General features: G+C 38.5%; 1 protein-coding gene across 2 annotated transcripts in view; it reads left to right on the plus strand.

Annotated features, from left to right (window-relative positions):
* Positions 1-14,620, plus strand: part of ASPG (asparaginase) — a 45,600-nt gene that overhangs the window by 16,587 nt on the left and 14,393 nt on the right. For both annotated transcript variants that reach the window (XM_035551376.1, XM_035551377.1), the window contains exons 7-10: positions 5,951-6,063; positions 7,545-7,730; positions 10,651-10,764; positions 13,700-13,819. In XM_035551376.1, coding sequence (XP_035407269.1) covers positions 5,951-6,063; positions 7,545-7,730; positions 10,651-10,764; positions 13,700-13,819 — 533 coding nt within the window. The remainder of the gene's footprint in view (positions 1-5,950; positions 6,064-7,544; positions 7,731-10,650; positions 10,765-13,699; positions 13,820-14,620) is intronic.

Below are 14,620 nucleotides of genomic sequence, written 5' to 3' on the forward strand. Positions count from 1 at the left end.
TCGAGAAGAGAGACACATTTGGAATCGAGCCAAATGAGTTGTTGTGAAAAAACATACTAAAGCAGTTTTCAAAAATGTAACAAGTTGTGCAAGCTGCTTTTGGATTGCCTAGGTATATTCAAAAGGAATAGGCTGCGGTGACGATCTCCATTATTGCCACAAATAGGAAATAGGAGGGGGTTCACAAATTATTTTATTAGGAGCTCTAGCTCATTGCCATGCAGCATGGCATTCTAATGGTTTCTACTAGTAGAGAGAGACATTTTATAATATAGAAAAATAAACTTAGCCTTCAACCTAATGAATGAGAGTCATGTAACAAAGTTACAGGATCAAAGGCCTATGTTTGTAGCAGGCAGACAAACTGAGGAAGTCTGTAAGATGCTGTAGTGGTCTTTAAGACATCTCTCTGGTTGGGAGCGTGCCACTATTGTATTAACAATGCTGTGTTAAATACTGTGTACCTGAAATCAACAGAAATGCTATTAGATGATTGTTGTAGTAAATTGGGGAAAATCTTATTTCTTCGTTTTTTATGGGCTTCATCAAATAGGGTACAAATAAATTCAGTTTACTGACTGATCAATAATGAAATCAGGCTGCAAATCGCATACTGCTTCTCTCTTGGATTTGAATGACCTGTTTTGTGATTCCTTGTCTATAGGAGAAAAATGAGAAAGTTACTAAGTACTTCCCTTGGCCCATTTTGTGTCCCATTATCTTTTCAGTAGAATGCCCCACTGAGGTCAGTGAGGATTTCTGATTTAGAAACTGAAGGTGTGATAGGCTCTATTTTTATTTGTTTCAGTTGATTACCCAGTTAGGGTGGCATCATTTATCCAAGATGACGGTGTCAGTATTGAAAGATCGTTTCATTTTGAAAAACAGAGTTTATAGTATGGGCAATCTACTAGTGCTACTTGATTTTGTCCAAAGCAATTGTTTGAAACATAGCTGTCTCCCTTGGGTTTGCTCATACAATCCTAGTATGAAGCTTTCGTGGAGACAAGGGATCACTCATGGCTTTGAAAAATAAACCAAACAAATGTAGCATCTTTTAATTATTTTTTTTCCAAATGACTTTTGTGTAATGTCTTAATCTTCCTGTAGACAGGGCTGACTCTTGCTGCTTCAGCATTATGTAGAGCAGTCTGACAATGCCAGAAGGGATAGGCCATGTGCAGAAACTCTTCCTTGGGCTTCCTAGTTGTAACAAAGCTGGGAATGAAAATTCCGGAGAAGCAGAGAGGTGGCAAAATAGAGAGAGTGAGCAATGTGATGGGATAAGAGCTTGTGATCATGGGTTGGTACACAGAAATGAGGAGAGGAGGTGCTCTTCGAGGTTAGACGTACCATATAAAAGCAACGTTCTACTTCAGAGGCAGAGAGGAGAGGGAAAGGCTTAGTTCTCTTCCCCTCCCTTCCCCAGCTACAGCTCACTTCTTCATTCTTGATCTCCATTCCTTTTTTTTACCATCTTCCCGCTTCAGGTGAAACTCCCAGAGGATTACTGATCCCATCAACTGGCTGTGTTCTCTGCCAGACCTTAACTGTGTTGCCAGCACCTAGGAGTCCTGTTTTCCAGTTTTAGACTGGCAAGTGTGGCAGCTTCCTTAAGACTTTAAATTTAGCACACAAAAGTCTCGTAAGAAGTGAAAATTCTAGCAAACTCCTCAGATGAATAGGAAACCCAATGTTGATGGGAAGTGCTTTTGCAGCAGGATCAGAAAACTCTGTACGAAGTGGACAATATAGGAATGAAAAACAAGATTTCTAAAATCATAAAGCTTATGAATTAAAATACTTTATTGTATTTCTCTTATGTTTTGAAAACAGGAGAGGCAAGGAGGTCTCTTTCACTTGAATGTGTAGTCTCAATATGTTTCATAACTGATTACTATCCTCTGTTCTCTGTTGTCTTAATGAAGCAAATATGAAACTTGCTTTGTTACCTCGGCTGGACTTTCTTCATCACACATGCATGTATGTAACTTCTGGGAGTGGTGCATATGTACAGGACCATATGATTAGAAACATAACTTATGTAGGGGATGAAAAGAGCCCGTGTGACTGTATATGCAAACGTGGTACAGCAGTAGCAGGTTAGAAGGCCCTTTAGATCTCATCTGTCCACCAGTCCTATTAAAGAGAAGCTATTTGTCACTGGCCAAGTCTGTGTCTTGGTTGGCAGTTCTGGTTATTTATAGTAAAAAGCCCAAGTCATTTAAGCATTAAGGCAAATGTCAGCTCTGCTCACTGAAGTGCTCTTGGTTTGTTTTTCCCCCTAGTAAGCAGGCATGTCGGTTCTTGCAGTGATACCATTCAATTTAAATATTCATTTCAAAAGGCGTGTGTCAATTGTTTTATAATAAACTGCCAAAAAAGGGGGTCTATGTTTGCTTGCCTCCTTCAGAAATTTCCACCCATAGGTTGGCCTCTGCTCCCCTCCCCTTGGCTGTTGCCATGAATTCTAATGAACGCTGGGGCAGCTTATATAATGGTACGGCTCGCCAGTAGCCCAGCAGAGAGAGATGAGAAGAAAGTGTTGCTGTTTGTGTGGAGCTCTGCAATCAAGAAAAGCTGTATTTCTTGTTTGATTTCATAACTTGGAGTTCAGTCACCACTCCTAAGGGAGGTGTCGCTCTTAGTTATAGCTCTCCCATTATAAGTTGAAACCTGCATTGTGGCATAGGCACTCTTTAAAAAAACAAAAAAACAAACAAAAAAAACCTTCTTTGCTGCTTTCTAGACTGTTTAGAGTTTCTTCTTCTCTTTCCTATTTTATTTTTCAGTTAGGTTGATTTTTTCTTTCCATACTAACCCTATCACCATAGTTGTGTGTGTGTGTGAATAAAGCTGAATAAGATAAGGATTCTGTATAGTTGTATTATTTTTTTTCTTGAATGAAAAATACTTTGGGTTGTTTCCCTGCTGCCTCCCTGTTTAACCCTGGGATGTGAAGGAGGCCAGTGTTTTTTCTTAGCTCTAGTTTGCCCAGTATCCTCATGAGACTAAAGCTGCCTCTCCAGTGATTGCAAAGTCGCTTCTGTGAGGCTCAGGAGGAGAACAAAAGCTAGTCAGGCTTCAGAGGATTCAAACCTGAAAGAGTTTATTTACTTTGTGACTTAGGTATATACCTCCCTTTCAAATTTGTTGTTCTGACCTGTAATTTGAAAAGCTGTAGTACTTGGGAGGGAGGGAGAGATTGGGAATAGCAGAGTATTGTTTAGGTGATTGTTTTGTTTGGAAAAATAAACAAAAGGCCTTAATATCTTGAATATAGTGTCCTTGAATAACACAATCTTTTCTATCTCAAGCCACTTTCAAGACAGTATATAAATAGCTCTTACCTTTCTGTTTAATGTAACATTGCTTTAAGAACTTTCCCTCTGCTGTGCAGGACCAGTTCGTAACTTAGGTTTGTTCCCTAGCTTTGTATCCGTATTTACATAATGCAGCACACTATATAAGTTAAACTCTTCACAAGCACAGCCCATCCAAGTCAGGACAGGTGACTGTTTTCGGTTGTGCCAAACCTGTATATCCCTAATTAGTCACTCCTATCCACAGGAGAAAAAATTGTTCTGAACACCGACACGTAGAACTTTTTGTACTTCACTTGTTTGCATGAGTTTCTTAAGAACTGTTAGTGATTCCTAAGATGATTTTTTTCTTTAATTTAACAAAAAAGATTGCTGTGCACTACAGCCAAAGGCTGCAGAACTACTGGTTTATTCAGTGCAATGAGTCTGCAGTACTGAGCACATTATGCAGGCCGAGGAGATTCATGACCAAGAGAATATTAACTCAGGGACGATCTCTAGTTCTTTTTTTTTTAATATAGTTTGGAATTGCATCACTGTACTGTGTCTGAATGCATTATATTTATCTTGAAGATGATGTGTTATTTGGTAGAGTGTACTCCAAGTGTACAGGTACAGGCCTGGATTTCTGAACCTATCCTCTGATCTCTTGCCTTGGTCTTCTACTTTTGGCAATATCTTAGTCAACCATGCCAAGGCAGGTTTCCTCAGTTCATTCTTCAAGTATGTTAAAGACTTAGGGATGCTAGCAGTTGCCAAACTTAGTAGTACGCATTTATGAAGTTTTGGCAGGGACTCCTAGGTTATGGAGGATAAAGAAACTGATACAGTTTTATTGCCATCCCTTCTCACAGAGGAGGCTGCTTTTAAAGAAATAATCTGTTGGAAAGTTGAAAGGATTTAATGTATTGCCAGACACTGTTGCTTCTTGAAGCACAGTGCTCATGAGTGAATGTGCTTAGCCAGTCCTATGAACCTCAAGTAGAACAAACACGTGGCTTTATGCACTTGCCCATTTGTCTCCTGCAGGTCTCTTAACATGCTGTGGAAAGCTCTTGGAGGCCTTTTAGACCTACTTGGGCAACTACTAAATCCAGCCAGGTGATTTCAGAACCATGCTTCTCACAAATACATGGTGGAAGCTGTCTATATTTCTGTTCTCTCTTTGCCAGAGCATTAGCAATCCATATGCTGAACTGGGGTGGATAGGGTAAACAGGGTGCCAAGCCAACTGCTATGCGTGATAGTTTTTAGAAGGAACATACAGAGGCTGTAGGTGTTTACAGGCACCACAAGAAGGGAAAGTTCACAAAGTCTTACGGGTGACTGCTATTTTTTGTCCTGACTTAATGGATTTTACTGTTTTTAGTATCTCTGATAATGGAACAATGGAGTAAGCTTCAATGCAGGCTTTTAAATGTACTTTGAATTTTCTTGTGAATGGCTGTCTGCTGATTGCAAGAGATTGCAACAGTAATTGGCATGAGTAACTCTTTACATGGCTGAGAACACATCAGTTGTATGCACTCAGGTCTTTTATCTGACTTGCTGCTTGAGGGTTTCTCCAAAATCTAAAAAGCTTAGATCAGGATGAGCTATACAGTAAGGTCTACTTCCATTGAAACATGATGCTTTGAGCTGCTGTTTGTAAAACTTCTTTCATGGACTTCTAACAGCCGCCTGCACTACCAACACTGGGCTCCTGCACTGAAGTAGTAAAATTTTGAAATTAATAATGCATGACTTAGCTTCTAATAATGCAGCACAAACAAACTATTAGTTAAACAGCTGGCTTCTGGCTCTAAATGTATAATCAGAGTTAATTGAATCCTTGCTATTTTATTTAATCATTAGTAACTACATAATAAACTCAGGAGGTGATTAGCAGCAACAGTAACTGCATTTGTCATATTTCTTGTCTAAGAAGATGAAGGTCTGCTTTCTAAATGTTAATCCAGGCTGATATCAGTCCAGATACGTAACAGCGAAGTTCTGATCCATGTGTGACAAGTCAGTGCCTTGCCTATACCAGATGTGCATAACAGCCTGTTGGTGGAGACTTCCTGAGCACTTTGGACTGGGAGAGTTGACACTAACGGGACATGGTCAACATTGTGAACCAGTTGGGTCATGCAGTCCAATGGTTTTTACTGCTATCAGAATTTTGTTTTGAAGAGGTTGTAGTACATGTTCACTAATGGTTATTGAAATAAAATATCCATTTTGGAAGTCTTAGCTATAAAATACTATTAAATTAAAACAAGTATATTTGTTAAATATCTCTTTGAAGGGCACTAACTTAGAAATATTGATGAGTAATACTGTTTTATCTCAGAATGTATACTATTTTGGAATTAAAGCTAAAATATAACACGGTTGAGTCTGACCTGCATACGGCCTTGAAGTCATATTTTGTGGAACCTAGTAAATAACGTGAGCTAGATCAGCTGCTTAGGCTGCCGTCTTAAATGGGCCTTCATTTCCTCTTTAAAAAAAACACATCATCTTTCACAAGTCTCCTATATAAGAAACATTTTTAAAAATAATGCTGTTAGTATGAGGTGCTACAAATGTACTTAATATTATGTCTTTAATATTAAACGTAAAATACAATTTCTCTTTAACAGTAAACTGGGAAACAGTGTGGAGAGCCAATACCAAAAAGAAATTTCGAGTTCACACCAATATGAACAGGAACGTTGGGCTTCTGCGAATCTTCCCAGGAATCACTGCTGCTGCTGTAAGTGTCACCACTTAATTTTGGAAGTGAATGAAGTTATGCTCAAATACTTGATTAGTAAGCTGAAGTAGGGAAGCTACCAGTGGTTGGGTTTTTGCAGGGAAGGGAAAGTATCTGTCTTCTTCTGATAATCATTTTCTGTAATATCAGAGCATTGTAAGACTACTTTCATACACCATAAACTATTGATAAAAGCTTTTAAAATATCTTTTATCTAAACTGTCTGGGCTTTGGAACTTAAAATTAATTTATTATAAGGCCTCATAAATAGCTCAAGTGTACTTTTCTACAGAGGTATAGGCTATGATGGCTGTAGAAATGCTTTCTTGCTACATATTAAGGCATATTATTAGATAACTTGCCAAAGAATACATAATATGATGGGTGGAGGTGACCTACAGCTCAAGCTTCTTTTTCAAGGTTCATTTTATCTCACACTGATGCGTGATCCTCAGTCTGTGATTCTGTATTCATACAGAGTTGAAGATGCGAAGTGGGATTTTGCTGCTCTCAGCCTTTAAAAATAGTTTCACAGAACTATGGTTTTAGGTAGATTTGTCTTTAAATTTTTCTCTAATACCAGTTCCATTAAATTGACAGGTCTTTCATGGCTGTTGCCATCTTAAATTGAATCCAGTAGTTTAAGCAGCACTCCTCAATTATATTACTATTCTTTTTAGGTGAATGTGAACAGATGGGAAGGCAGAGGGGTGGTATATTTGCAATAAAGCTCCAACTGCATAGTTAGTCTCATGGGGGCTTACAGCGTATTGCATTTAGCATATATAATCAGCAATGAAACATCTAAGTTGTTTAAAATACATCTTTCTAGAAAGAGAAATTTGCAAGGCATTTTCTTACATTGAGGCACAATAGCTACTTTGTTAACAACTGTCCCAGAATGAATTATTACCTCCTTTTTTTTTTTAATACCTTCAGTTAAACAAATTGTTTTTGGAGTTAAAAAAACTCCATCTTTCATTAGAATGTTCTTTCCTGAAAGGTGAGACAGTTTCTTAGTTAGGCAGACGTTTGTTTGCAAAACTCTTTGCTGAAGTAACAAATCTGGGCCGGGGTGGGTGTTCTAATCTGAATTAATAATTCTGTATTTATTTTCTAAGTGTAAATCTACCCTTTTGTTCGTCCATGGTGCAACCGTATAGCCTGTTAATGGTGCTTAAACAATAGCATCCTTTCTCACGCTATGGTCATGACTGTGGAAAATAGTTTATTTTAAAGTCTATCCCTCCAGGAATTTAAAGGAAACTAAAGAGTGAAATTCTCAATTTCTCAATAACTCTCAAAAGTTATTCTATAATCAATTACTGTAAATGGGATGTACAGAAGAGCATGAGAAGACTGTAAGGCATGAGATCCTTATAACGGGAATAGCTCATTTTTTAAAACCGTGCCGTATGTGAAAATCTTAATGTGACATGAATGCATCCTTTGTCTCTGTTTCCTGTCTTGTTTTTAAACAGGTAAAAGCGTTTCTTCAGCCTCCAATTGAAGGCATTGTACTTGAAACATATGGAACTGGCAATGCCCCAAATAACAGAGAAGACTTGCTAGAGGAACTCAAGAAAGCAACTGGACGAAAAGTAGTGATTCTAAACTGTACCCAGTGCTTACGAGGGTCTGTTACAACAGTCTATGCAACAGGGCAGGTGAGGGTTGTGCAATGATTTCAGACTCTACTGCTGTGTAAAAGAAACATTTCACTGATAAAACTTGATTGTATACATCTAGTAATCCCGGTGTATAAAACCAGAATTGTTAAACTGAAGATATTGTTCATAAAATAACCATACCAGAAAAATCTTAGGCTGGAAGCATTTAAATACATGTCTGCAAACATAATACTGTTACTCCTAGTCTGAATGGTCTAAATAGTCAGCTCAAATCCCAAATCACTGTCTGCTTGCTCCTGTGCTGTGTAGCTCTCCAGGATAGAGATTAGATTGTTAGAATCCCTCCTGAAGGCATTCACTGAGCTAGAATCTAGCTTGTGGATCAGATGGTCAGAGTAGCATTTGATAGGCTAAGCAGTTACAATGTAAGAACATCAGGACAGCCCGCAACTCCAAGCAATATTCCAAATATCAGTGTTTTATTTGACTAGAAGTACAACCAAATTCATAGAGAAACTGGGAGAACAGTAAGGAAGCATCTGTCTTGCAGAATGGAAATCAGTTGTATTTAACTCAGCCAGCTTAAAGCAGACTTTGTGTAAATGCTCTTAATATTCGGGACATTTTGTAGTGAGTTTCTTAATTGTGTATTAAGACATGACATCACTAAGACTAATAAGAGCTCAAAGCCATATGAGAGTGTATGTTGCATGTGGTGGTGTGAAGGAAGCTGGTCTAACTGGCCTTTGTAAAAAGACCAGCCATTAAACATCCAAGAAGCACTGCCAGAGGGTGACTCATCCCCCTGTTTTAGACACCTGTTTTTGTTGGGAGCAACCACCCGTCTGGCAGAGCTTCTTAATTGACTGCTCTTGTTGTTGGTTGGTCTTGCCATCGATTGCAAGACAAACGTAGATCATCTAAATTGGTGCTGAAACCTGCCTATTTTAACATTGGTTTTGACACAGCTTTAGATTATATTTGTTTCAAGATTATCTAGTCTGTTTTGAGCAGAAAGCAAAGGTGATTTTCATGTTTTGTTCACCTGTTCAGTATTCTAACTTGATGTATTGTGAAATGAGCAGTCATTTGAGTGTTGCTAAAATTCTGCCTAACTTAATGGGGGTGTTTTGAGAAGTATCTATTTTTGCAGAGATCTCATGCTCTCTAGCAAATAAAAATAGGAATACATGGATTATACAAAACAGTTCACACAGAAAGAAAACAGTTAAGTCAATAAAAGACACCAAGCTGGTATTTGAAAACATGAAAATGAAGCCTAGCTTTTATGTGATCTTCTGCTTCAAATGAACTATTGAAGCATATGGTAGGAAAAAAAACCAAACAGCTCTGGTTAAAAGATTCTCCAAGTGGACAACTCTAAAAATGGCTTTTTGCACTTCAATCTAGACTGTTGTTCTACTCAGGTCACTAGCATTTGTCTTAGTAAACCACTGTAATGCTGTGTTGAAATGTGTTCACTTCTGGCATCCATCTTTTATGTGGAGCATGTATTATGTTGCTTCAGCATCCATTGATGGAGGCTGTCCTGTTTTCTTGGCATCTTTTGAGATGCCACTGACAGAGCCAAGTCCTGCAAAATTACTTCATTCTTGTTCTTTCATTGCCTTCTCCATTTCATAAGGAAATGCTGAATGGAGGAAGTTTGGATGAATGCTGAAAACTTGCTGAATGTTAACTATATATACATATATATATATATATATTCTTTAAATAAAGTCTTTCACAGGTCTTTGCATGTGGCTAGGCCACTTTTTACTCATTCATGCTAGTCCAGTGGGTGAGCTGAGTCCCTGGTTTCCCTTGAAGTATTTGTTTTAATTAACTGAATGTGTGGCCTCTGAGCCATCTGCATAGCAGAAACTTGTAATTGAGGGGACTTCAGGCATAGGGAGGAAGCTGGGAAATCCTTTCCTCCTTCTCTTTCCCAAGCCCACTGAAAAAGCCCTAAGTATTTCTCACCTTCTCTCTGTATGTTTTTTTTTTGTGTGACTTTTAAAAATACTAGTCTAGGGCTCTCAGAGGTGGTTAACATGCTGATTAAGTCTCTGTATTTTGCTAAAAATATTAGTTAAGTTACAACAAGTTTCAAAGCTGAAAATTATATACAAGGCATTTAAAAGTAAATCAGTGTAAAGAACCTACTGCAAGATGCTTAACTGTGAGGCATCACATAATAACTAAGATGATGGTCTGTAGTTTAGGGAAGTCTGAATGTTTGCCCAGGTACAATTTATCTGAAGATCTGAAATCTCCTTTGTCTTTGCTATACACTTACAAAGCTTGCCGACCATAGCAAAGATGCTTCTGCTTTTTACTACCAGAAAGATAAGTTTAAAATATTGGATCATCTTTCTTAGCTTTTCTCGTCAGAACTGGGTAAAGTGCGTATTTAAGTTTTATGTTCTCCATCATATACTACTAGTGCAGCCTGAAAGGATATGAAAATACTCCTGCTGTGAGACGCAGCAGTGCTGGAGTTCATCCAAAGTTATGCCCCATAAAAGAATGGTAAATATGTCTGAGTGAGAACAGCCTACTTGGCAATGTTCAAAATGCCACCGGGTTAAAATGGAGTAACTGTAGCTTTTCAGTACAGGTAGTCTGACAGCTCTGCAGATAGCTGGATACAGACCGGTAACCTTTCCGTTTGAGCACAGTGAGTGGCCATGGCAAGCGTTTGGTTGAATTCTTCCATGTTCCTGCATGAAGAGGAATTTAAAGTACTAGTCAGCTTTATTCATCTGGCTCTAGTATTTGTCCAGTATTTGATAGCTAAAATTACAGAAATCACAGGTGGGAGTACAAATAAGAGAGTGGAGGCGTGGCTGCATACTGTATTCTGTGTTGCTGCATATCATTCATGTATGTTTTTTGTACACATGAGTATTTTTGAATGCTGTGCTAATTGGAGTCATTATTCCTTTTTATTCAGACTCTCGCTGATGTTGGAGTAATTCCTGGAGGTGATATGACACCAGAGGCTGCCTTAACTAAACTGTCATACACACTTAGCAAGCGTAAGCTTAGCTGGGAGGAGAAGAGGCAGGTAAATATGTCAGTGTGACCTTGAAAGCCTTTAACTTTCTCATCTGCTGTGCTAACTTCTGTTCAGCTGAATGCCTTGAGCTTCTTCCTTGCATTTAAAAGCAATTGGTTCCAGAGCCATAAAGTGAATGTCACATGTTGTTTTTTTTTTCCTTACGGAAAATAGTGTTAGGCAAATAAACATACGTAGATTGGGAAAGAAAGGAATTCTGTGCATAAATTAGTTGAAGACCATGACCAAGCCACAAAAATGCAGTAGTAACCCTGGGCATTTCCGTACTAAAAGCACGTATGTGGAAATCCATAAGGGAGGCAGAATCCTAACCCTACTGTCAGCAAAGATCGTCATTGATCTTAGTGTGGTAAAGATCCAGGACTCGTTCACAGAAAGCTAATTCTGAAAATAAATGGTACCTGCAGCCTCCTCGTTTACCGCACTACTTCTGTCAGTGGGAGAGAGATATTTTATAAATGCATCAAAAATAGAGGATTATTTTAAGAACCAATTTTAACTGATTTTAAAATCTTAATCCCTTTAACAGTGTTCTTTCTGTTTAGTGATGTTTAATAAAGGCATTTTCCCCTAAATTGATATAGTTCCTTTACACAAAGAGGATACAACTTTGAATTAGATAGAGGAACAGCAGTCTGCAGGAATGCATGTGTTTCTGTGCTTGTATGCAGTGAAATCATAACCCTGACACTTTGGGAGATGACATCATGATGAGTCACTCTCTAGACTTAAGCACTGCATGCACATGTGTATCTTATGATGGTGTTTTGTTTTTATTAAAATTGAGACAAATTTGATCTTATTTTCATGCTCAATAGCTTCCAACCAGTAGGAGCTTTGAGACAAACATGTTAGGATACCTGTGATCCTAAGTGGGGTGGCTGGAAGTACCACTTACTGTGTTTACAAACAGTTTCAGACTCTGAGCTTTCAGTTGTTTGCTAAAGCCCTTGCTCTGAAAAATGAGAGGAGGAGGGGCTATGTGTTTTTTTGTGAGGATGGCAAGAACATACTCTGTGCAAGAACATGCTTAACAGGCAGCATAATGTTATGAGCTGTGGTATTGCTTGTGTTTGCGTATATACACTTTAGAAACCCGGGCTCTTTACTGGTGCCCCACTGGTACACTCACTGACCCTAGAATATACATATACTAGCCTCTTTTTTAACGCAGACTTTAATCTTGCACAGAGGATCATTTGACCTGGGACCGGAGAAACTTTCTGGCTGGCTTCCTGCCTAGTGTATGGGTTAAAACTAAATTTGAGATCCAGTTTGTCAAGGTGAGGTAGCTGAATTACTCAGATGAGGACTTGATGACATTACAATTTATGTACCACTGGCACAAGGTATACCTGTATCTTCACATGCTGTCCTTTGTAATGTGCTACACAGTGTTGTGAGGTAGTGCTGGCAGCTCCTTTGTATGGCTTAAAAAACAAAATAACTTTTATAGTTTCTTTAAGTTAAGCAGGATTGATTTCCTCACTTGACTCACTCTACAGACCCACCAACCATTGTGTTGGCACAACTAAGGGAGCAGCATGCTACATTGCTTGGGCAGGAATGAGTGGTAGAAACCAGGAGAAGAAGAAAGCCTGGAAATATGTTGTCTGTGGCAATATCTTCAGCTAAGCATATCACCAAACAATAGTCTCCCAAGAGACGGAAGCTCTCCTGAAGCTGGCGTGGTTATTTTAGGATTCTCTTTCAATACGGAGAAGCAAGGAATTTGCCCCCAGACACATGCAAATGGCTGCAGAGCTGGTAGGACTGAGTAAGGCACATAGGGTTTCTGCATTGGGCTCAGTTAGCACAGGTGCCAATTGCTAAGGTTACCTGTGCAAAGCGATGATCTCAACCTGTCAAACTCTAAAAGCAGTTGGTATCCTCTGAGCGAGTTACACGTATGTGATGGGACTCTTCCAGCAGACAGCTATAGTGTTGTCAGCGCTTGGGAGGTTTTTTTTTTTTTGTAATAAAGGGCATGCCTAGACATAAGTAAACCTCGGGCATTCCTCCTTCCAACATCACATCTGTTTCTTGCAAACTTTCACAATCCTGCTTTTTAAAATTCTAATTGAAATAACTGTGCTTTATAGCTGCATCAGCAACCTGTAGTGAAAGAGTGCCAGTATGTAAAATCCTCAAAACTGAGGAAACCAGTTGCTTTTTCTTAACGAATGGCTTCTCTCTCTGTTCTCCAGATTTCACAGAACCTGTCTTTTAGAGTATTTTCATTTCTTTATTACTGTGTTCAAGTAATTTCTACACGTTAATTACCTGTCCTATTTTTTTTCTGGTTGTATTGGATGCACCCACCCTGCAAACTGTTACACACCTGATTTAATATCAAATAATTAGTACTACAGTAAACCCTCTGCTTTTAAAATGGGTTCTATGGCCAAATTTTAACAAAATCAGAGCTAATGGAGCTATTTGAAAATCAGTTGAAACAGATGACTGTCCACAGGCAGCACTGGGTTCTTCGAGGCCTAAATATACAGTCTGTGTCGGAGTACTGAGTTTTGGGAATGCTGGCAAAAGGCAGCATTTCAAAATATTCTGTTCTTCAGCCTTACTCTGATGATTACTCACTATCTTTCTGTTTTTAAGTAGGCTGCATCTTACCCCAACAGGGAACTTCTGTCCGCATACTCTAGAAATTGAGTTTTGTTATGTGCTTATTTTGGTTTCATTGCTTTAGAAGAAAGTTTTATTTCCCCATCCCTTTTTCTTCCCTTTGTCTTTTTAAACTTGCAGTCTTCATGGCACAGTAACTATTTCTTTAATCTTTTGTCTGCATTCAATTAGTTTCCATAATTCCTCCGAACAATTTTCTAACTTGATCCTAAGATTTTTTTATTAGACTGCTACCCTATTTTTCCTCTGCTAACAAAGGATTTGATTACTTGCTTTTCAGATGCTGAGTGAGAATCTAAGAGGAGAAATGACTGTTGTACCCACAGGAGCCAAGATCTCTCTGAGAGATAGCAAGTTTATTCAAGCGATTGCCAGATCTCTAAGTATCAGCTGCAAGGAGGTATATGCTTAAATATTCAAAACCAAACTCATGTAAATCTGTAAACTCAGTTAAATGAACCTAGCTTAAAGACGAGCAACAAAGCTGAAAGAAAAATGAAACATTAGACCTTTTTTATTATTACTTTTTTTTTAGTACTGAGTGTCCCAGCTAAGCAATTGGGGTAGAAAGAAAGGACACAATGACAAGCATAGCATTAAAATGTTTTTAATTAAAAACTTATTAACTTTGTTGGTTTTTTTTTTCTTTGTAGACCCATCTTGAGTTTATTTTCTTGGCTGGCTGGCTGCAACAGCAAGCCTCAGACAGTTGCTGTAATTCAGGGTATCAATGATATGAAAAAGTGCTGTGTGTTTTTGTGGTCAAATGTATTGACAGTTTGTAGCAAGCCAAATAATAAGGGGTGAAACAGCTTAATTGTACATGCAGACATAGAAGGATGATACTAGGGAAGCATTACACAAGGATAATTTGTGCTTTTTAATATTAGTCTCTCCCAGATGGAAAATCAGAAGCTATAGTACTGGTTTTAAGATAAAAGCATTTGCCTTTCTCTTGACTCAGTGTCAGGGAAGATGGGATTTTTAGTAGCTGTATGCATACTGAATTCATGGTTCTTTAGTATGAGAACTGTGAGGTTATTTAGTGGGTCTGCGGGGCTTGGCAGTAGAGGTTTGGAAGTGCAGGTTACACAAATATACAGGGATTCGCATGAATAAAGTTGTTGCAGTCTTGAGGAGAATGGACGATAGGATCTTCTCCAACTCCTACCAGCCTTGTTTCTCATCCTGTACTGATGTA

The sequence above is a fragment of the Cygnus atratus genome, chromosome 5 (assembly GCF_013377495.2).
Source record: "Cygnus atratus isolate AKBS03 ecotype Queensland, Australia chromosome 5, CAtr_DNAZoo_HiC_assembly, whole genome shotgun sequence".
In the NCBI taxonomy this organism is placed as follows: Eukaryota; Metazoa; Chordata; class Aves; order Anseriformes; family Anatidae; genus Cygnus; species Cygnus atratus.